Source organism: Neolamprologus multifasciatus, chromosome 10 (genome assembly GCF_963576455.1).
Source record: "Neolamprologus multifasciatus chromosome 10, fNeoMul1.2, whole genome shotgun sequence".
Lineage (NCBI taxonomy): Eukaryota > Metazoa > Chordata > Actinopteri > Cichliformes > Cichlidae > Neolamprologus > Neolamprologus multifasciatus.
The window spans coordinates 31,731,273-31,739,651 of record NC_140448.1 but is presented as its reverse complement, the minus strand read 5'-3'; the positions used below and the strand labels follow the sequence as shown (position 1 = coordinate 31,739,651).

General features: G+C 42.9%; 1 protein-coding gene across 1 annotated transcript; it reads left to right on the top strand.

Moving 5' to 3' along the window:
• The first annotated feature begins 3,477 nt into the window (after window positions 1-3,477).
• On the top strand, window positions 3,478-6,030 carry LOC146510513 (uncharacterized). The gene is made up of 2 exons (XM_085175686.1): window positions 3,478-3,996; window positions 5,355-6,030. Exons 1-2 carry the CDS (start codon window positions 3,517-3,519, stop codon window positions 5,562-5,564), a joined length of 690 nt encoding a protein of 229 aa, XP_085031812.1. The 5' UTR covers window positions 3,478-3,516; the 3' UTR covers window positions 5,565-6,030.
• The last annotated feature ends 2,349 nt before the right edge of the window (window positions 6,031-8,379 follow it).

The window sequence follows — 8,379 nt, the reverse complement described above, 5'->3', positions numbered from 1 at the left end:
GTGGTGGTCAGAGGGCCCGGTGGCGCCAGTGTCCGGCAGCCTCGCCTCTGTCAGTGCGCCCCAGGGTGGCTGTGGCTACAATGTAGCTGCCATCACCAGTGTGTGAGTGAGTGGATGACTGGATGTGGAAAGTGCTTTGGGGTCCATAGGGACTAAGTAAAGCACTATACAAATACAGGCCATTTACCATTTATTTATCCAGGTTAAAAATCTCATTGAGATAAAAAATTTTATTTGTAAGAGAGACCTGGCATCAGGGCAACAAAAGGCGCTCTGCGGTCTGTTCTGGTGTTTAAGTGGCCGCAGCACTCTTGACTCTGGGCATGGCTGAACTAAACCGGGTTTGAGTCCCCGACATGGAGATTGTCGGATTATAATATTATTTTATGCCATGTTAGACCCCTAATCAAAGATTGTGAATTATTATGTAGTTTTAGTTTGCATTATTCTCCTGAATTAGAAGAAGGTGATAACTATTACATTTGTTAAACTTTCCTCTTGTATCCATCCTCAATATTTGAATCTGTAACAGTTTTGGTATTGGGGTGGAAGTGGAGGCTTGGACGGTCCGAGGTGGTCAGACGGGCAGATATTATCCAGCAATCGAACTGAGTGGACAGGCGCCTTTATAACAGAGGTAGGCACGGGCCTGTTAATTTTATCCGAAGTGTGCTGAATTGGACGATAAAATTAAATGTCTATTCAGTAAAATTTGCCGGTGAGTGTCTGTTTTGATTTTGATGAAAAATCTCATGAGTTTTGAAAGTTGAAGTAAGCTGAACTAAACCGGGTTTGAGTCCCCGACATGGAGATAAACCTTTTTCTCCTTCCTAAATTCTGAGGACAGTGCAGGACCTCCTGTTACCAGGAGAGTGACATCTCAGTATCAGCGCACCAATCACGTGCAGCTCCTGAACCATCGCAGCGATTTAGTTTCCCTGCTGTGTTTTCTTCATCGTGTGTGTGACCACAGGAAGCAGGAGTAACTCAAAGTGACAACACTTCAGTTTGTGACTGAAGGTCTACACTGGGGAGTAAATCAGGAACATGTTAAACTAATTTAACAAAGAAATAAAAATGAGAGTTTCAGATATTGATTTATAAATCTGTGAGGGAGTGAAGGATCCTCCTCTGGAGACAGATTTCATCTTTATTTGCTGATGAGACACATTTTTACACACAAAACCTACAAAGAGCTTAGAAATGAGTTAAATGAAATAAATAAATAGTCAGTTAAGGGACCTGAGACACAGAGAGATGACAGGAAGGAGAGGCATGGAAACATAAGGAGAAGAACATAGGAACAGAAAAGGGGAAGAAGACACAAGGCCACACACATAAACAGACACACAGAGGACAAACACACAAGGGGAACCTACTAAACAAGAAACTGCCCATATGGAAAAGAAATAGTAAAAACTTATATGACTTAACTCATGAATATGGCCACTTTCATGAGTAAATCATATCAGGCTTATATGATTTACTCATGAAAGTGGCCAGTTTCTCATTACTTTCATATATTGTTTTAGTAAGTATCCAAAACATACAAGTTTCATTATATAATTTTTCAAGGAATCTTATATCTGTTTTCACTCTTGTATGCTTTTCATACAAGTTTCACACCAGACAGAAACAAACTTTATGAGATTTATATATATCTTTTCCATATGGGTGATCTTAATAAACTAAGTAAACTAACTTTGTGTGATTCAGTCCCATGAATATAGTTTAGCTCAGGATAAACAGGTCAGCTTGTGTTAATGTGGTGACGTTACAGTGAAGCTCTGTGTTGGTGCTCAGTGTCCTAAAAATGGATTCAAGATGAGAGCGTTCATCAGAACTTGTGTAGAAGTGAATAACATTTGTGTTCTCATGTGTTGATATCAGTTTTGTATTATTTTTACATACCTGTGCATAAAATCGGTGGTAGAATCGTCCTTCAAGGAGCTACTTTCTACTTTTTTACTCTGAGTACATTTCAGTACTTTTTCACTTTTACTGAAATGTTCATTTAACTGTAGTATCTGTACTTCTACGTACAGAATGTGTACTTGTGCCACCTCTGGTGGTCAGTCTGCGGTTACTGAGGTTTTTCATCCTTAAAATTTAGTACACAAAAGAATCTTTTTTTCCCGCAGGTTCAGGATCTTGGAGTAAATAAAAGAAAAGTAAACTCATGAATTATAGATAATAGATAGATAATAATCTGCAGACGGAAAGAAAAACAGACACTCGTGTTTCTCTCTGGCTGTGGGTGACAGTCAGCTGATTTCAGTTTGGAGGAGGCGGAGGAAAATGGTGCAGCTGTTTACAGATGTTGAGGAGAGGAGACGCGGACGTTATTTGGTTTTTACCGCATGAAAGGAGCAGAGCTGCGTTCAGCTGTTGTGTTCGTAGGTGAGCAAACACTGATGATAATAAAGGAAAACTTTGTTTGTATCCTCAGGATTCGTGTTGTGTGTGTGGCCTCAGGTTTGTACTGTTAACTGGTAATTATGTAACAGCGAGTTTCACCTAATGATAGAGTAACAAATGACTTTCTGGCGAGTAATTAAATAACATCCATTACTTTGACGACGAGCAACAAGATCACAAGGAATAAAAGGCCTGTTGGGAAGAAAGTATAATAAAAATAAGTGTTTGGACTTCAGTGAGCAGCACAGACTCGGGATGTGTGTTAGACTGTTAAAGCAGAAAGTTCTTACTGGGAGGACACAAATCCCTCTGGAAACCTTCGTGTGAGGTGAATAGTTTATTAGTCTATGAGTGGGTTTGCAGTAAGGTTTTTTGCAAGCATGCACAAAGTCAATAAATGAGTGTTTTTTTTTTTAAAAGTTGTCCCCGGTGTGACAGGGGGAGGGATACTAACGCTGTCGCTGTTTCACTGTTACTTTGATATTTACCACAGAACGCAAACATACCTGTGACACTCACACAAACCCACACCTGAGCCTTCATATGTGATCTGTCCTCATGCGCTGGTTTCTCCTTATAGATCCAATCAAACACACTGAGAGCTCCTCACCTCTGCACAGCAGCGTGGACTCTGTGGATCTCAGCTCATAACTGAGCAACTATCTTTGTGTCTCGTCTCTGAGGTATTTTCGTTTGTGATATTTGGTTTTATTGAGAGCTGTTTTTCCTCTTTTTGCTGCTGTAACAGGGTCACTTTCCTAATCATACGGTCTGTGTTTCCAGCTTTATCAAAGAGGAAAGTCTTCAGCCTAATCATCAACATCTGTCTCCTGGATCCAGCTGCGACAAAGCTTTCAGGCTCCTGTATGTGAGTTCCTATAATTAGTAATCAGCCCTGGGTGCTTTAAGAAGTCTTACCCAGTGACTCACACCAGTGCTGATCATGCTGATTACTTTAACAGGACTTTAATTTATTGTGTGTGTGTTGAAAGTTTAACTTTTATTTCCAGATAACCAGCTGATGGACGTCTGGGCGCATGTGGCTCCTCTCCCCGTCAGCACAGAGTGACACTGACAGTCTGGATCCTTCACCTGATCATGCAGAAACAAACCAACAGCAGAGGATTTGATGAACATTTGATAGAAAGTCAGCATTTAAGGCTGGAAGACTTCAAACAGGAAGCACGGACATATGGTTTTGGAAACCAGTACCTTCATAAAAACATGCGTCCATACCGTCGGCCGGAGCTTCACGTGTTTCATCTGAAACATAAAACAAAGATGTTAGGAGGAATCAGAAAGGACGGAGGCTTCAAGGATCCAAACAGCGGCTCAGAGGATCCAGAGAGACTGTCCCTGGTGTGGTGGAGTCTGGCTGTGGCACCAGAGGAGATCCAATCAGCTGAGAGGAGGCTCCTGAAGAAGACCTTCCCAAACCGGACCGAGGAGCAGGCCCGGAGGCAGCAGAGCTTCCTGAGGAAGTTCACCTCCTCTCCAGCCTTCAGTGAGAAGTCCAGGTATGGATCGTACCGCTTCACCTTCCCAGTGGAGAAGGTGCTGGAGGCGCACAGCGAGCAGGTACTGACTCCTTTAATTTAAATGAACACTTACAGAACAGCTTAATGCTGTTTTATCGCAGGAGACAAACTTTCATGTGGCACTCTGAGTTTGTTAAAGGAAAAATGTTTTTAAACCGCTCAGTCCGTCCATCACATCAGACTGGAAGAGAGCAAACTGCAAAGACAAAAGTCACGTGACCACTGAGGACCTGATACTGTCGATCTGTGGGGCCACCACCCTGGATCAGCTCTGTCCTAATCCCCACTTCAGGTGTTGAGTAACTAACCAACCACAGCTCCCCTGTAGGTCGGTGCATTTGGTAACTAACTGGCTTAAAATTCATGGCTCTGTTACTTTTAAAGGGCTGGAGGATCCTGTAAGAGCCATTTATTTGACCTTTACTTTTTCACAAAGGGGTAATTTGCAGCATATTTCATTAAAACAATTTAGCAGGAGCAATGAAAAGGCAGAATAAAATAACAAAACAGTCAGAATATTAATCAGTCAAAGCACTAACGTGCTCTGAGCTAACGCTGAATTTGTTCTGATGTTTGGAGGAGAGAGGCTGGATCCAAAGATGCACTGTGTTTGGTGCTGGGTTGAAGTCTTCTGGATTCTTTAACGCGGCAAAAATGAGCCGAGAAAACGCAAAAAAATACAAAAACCAGTTTGAAGCCCCTCTGACAGAACTTGCTGTAATTTGTGACTGTGAGCTACCCAGGCTGAACCTTCAGAGGATGCAGGCGTGAGAGGAAGTAACCCTGCACAGCCTTTCAGTGCGAGGCCTGTCTTTAAATCATTTCATTGATCACATTTTCTTATTGTTTTTATTATTTAAACTAAAACTTGCTCATTTTTAACTTACCTGGTATAGTCTGATCAGTATTAAGCACTTAAGATTAATTACCAGCAGAATCACACATGAATCTGTTTAACACTCAGTACCATTACTTTTACTCAGAATCATGTGTTATGATGGAGACGCATTTCTTATCTTTCACATTCCTGCAGTCACACCTGCTCAGGTTGAAGCTGGATCACATTTACACACAAGATCCACAGATTAGAACAGACATGTTCTCTAATCAAACTAAACATATTCATCAAACTTATGGTTCAATCTTTGATTAAGAATGAAGATGATTTATTAGCAAAAGCACACCAAGCTAAGCTCTGTTTCTGTATGGTTTCAAACATATAAGACAGGATGTTAGGCCTTTCTACCCTCTCAGATGCACTGAGAGGTAAGCCGGGGGACTTCAGTCTCTCTACACTAACCAGCTGCGTCTGTCCACCTCGACCTCTCACTGCTCATGTCTCGAGTTACTGATTCACAGTCAGTGAGACGTCCACCTAAACCAGTTTTGTTCTCTCAGTTTTGCTTTCGTGCTGCGCCCGTCATGTGGGTCTTCAAGACTTCCCTGTACAAACAGGAAGTGATGTACGCTGTGCTGGTCCACAGCCCGCACGATGGCGAGCGCTTCACCAAGTATCCTGTCCTGCCCGACGATCTGAGCAACGTCTGTGCTTACAGAGACGGACACTTTACCTGGAGGCCCGAGGCCATGTGTGAGACACACAAGTAAGACACAGATGTTACCACGCACACACACACAGACACGCACACGCACAGACACGCACACACAGACACGCACACACACACAGACACAGACACAGACACACACACACACACACACACAGACACAGACACGCACACACACACACAGACACGCACACACACACACAGACACGCACACACACAGACACAGACACGCACACACACACACACACACACACACACACAGACACGCACACACACACAGAGACACGCACACACACACACACGCACAGACACGCACACACACACACACACAGACACGCACACACACACACAGACACGCACACACACACACACGCACAGACACAGACACGCACACACACACACACACACACACACACAGACACGCACACACACACACACAGACACGCACACACACAGACACACACACACACAGACACACACACACACACAGACACGCACACACACACACACAGAGACACGCACACACACACACACGCACAGACACGCACACACACACACACACACACACACAGACACGCACACACACAGACACAGACACAGACACGCACACACACACACACACACAGACACGCACACACAGACACACACACACACACACACACACACACACACAGACACAGACACGCACACACACACACACACAGACACGCACACACACACAGACACAGACACACACACACACACACACACACACAGACACAGACACGCACACACACACAGACACAGACACGCACACACACACACACACACAGACACACACACACACACACACACACAGACACAGACACGCACACACACACAGACACGCACACACACACACACGCACAGACACACACACACACACACACACACAGACACAGACACGCACACACACACACACAGACACACACACACACACACACACACAGACACAGACACGCACACACACACAGACACGCACACACACACACACGCACAGACACAGACACGCACACACACACACACACACAGACACGCACACACACACAGACACAGACACACACACACAGACACAGACACACACACACACACAGACACAGACACACACACACACACACACACACAGACACAGACACACACACAGACACGCACACACACACACAGACACGCACACACACACACACACAGACACACACATTCTCTCCTTCTCGAGGACAGGCACTGACTCCCACTCATCTCCTCGAGCCAACTGTCCCTTATCCCTTATTAACTTGAGCACAACTCTATAATGAGCAACAAACTGCAATATGTATAAAGATGAACATGGTTACACCTGCAATGAAAGATCCTATGATTATTCTGACACCTGTAAATAGAAGATTAACACGAGGTTATAACAATCACTGTAATACAAATGTTAATGTAATGTCAATAGCTTCAATAAATGTTCAATGCAATGCTTGTTATATGATTCTGATGTAACAATAATGCTGATGCTAAAATAACAGTAAAACACACCCTTTTTTATCCCGTTTATAAACTTCACACATAAACATTTATAAATGCCTCTTTTCAATTTTATTTCCCCCTGTTTTTCCCTCACTGACCACAGCAGGGGCCTCTATGTTTTAATTCAGCCATGAATCCAGCTCACCTGATTCATCACTGAGCCCCACCGTCACTGGCATCTGACAGGGTGGAGCTGCATATTCTTCCTTTAATGTCACTATTTTCAATCTGCTAATTAGAGTGTTTAAACATGAAGTAGACTACGTCCACAACAAGTCAATACAGCTGTAAATGTGGCCAATTATCAATCTATTACCAATCAATAACAAAAGATAGCTTTTATTTTCTGCATGCTTTTAGTTCACCACTCACCCAGAGGATCTCCAACCACAGAAAATTCCTTCTCCTCATTTAATGAGTCTGTCCTCCTTCCATGCCCTGGTAACTGGTCCATCCAGAGCTGTATCATCTTGAAATATACATACAACAAGCCAAACCACACCTTGGTCACACCAACCCTTTTCCGCCCTGAAGATGTCCAACGCCATCTTAGTCTGGACTGTCAAAGGTGACTTTAATGCTGATTGTTCCGACAATCCATTTATAACATTTCCTGGTCAGATTAGCCAATCCCTGCACACTGGAATAAACATAATCAACATGATCAACATTTTTCCTGCGTGTTTTTTCACCATCTTATTGATTCCAACGCTCCATCCTTATGTGGTTTGCTGCATTATGTTTATCTAGAACTCCACTCTGTCTCTAAATGTTTGAAGAATTCTTCATGTTTGGGGTCAAGTTTTAAGAATTTGACCATACGTGAAGTTAATGATGTTATCACCCCCATCGGGGCTTACCTTTCCCACTTCTGATGATATTCCTCCCTATTCTTTGCAAGTACCCCCTTTTGGTGGCGAGAAACTGTTGGTGTGGTCAAGTGGGTGCTGTAAAAACAAAAGCTCAGGACAGAACAGTTATCAGTCATGTACTTCATACAAAATTAGCATATATTGAATTTCCTATTGATCCTCTGAGTGTAATGGTACATTTTAATTTGAATTTATCAAAGCTAAACACAATAATTTTTCTTTATTTAATGCTCTTGTTCTTGTGCAGCACCACATCTCAGCTCATGCCCCTGTCGGTTCTATCTTACTTTTCTAAATTATTGACTATTTCAATGGAGAACCTAAATGACGTGGACCAGTGTTTGTCATTACATATCTCTATTTTGAATGTGAAAGTCTATCATTCCCCTGTTATTCATAGACATCAATAGAAGTCTTTTTTTTGCTTTTTCCTCTATAAAAGTTAATAGACTCTTTACA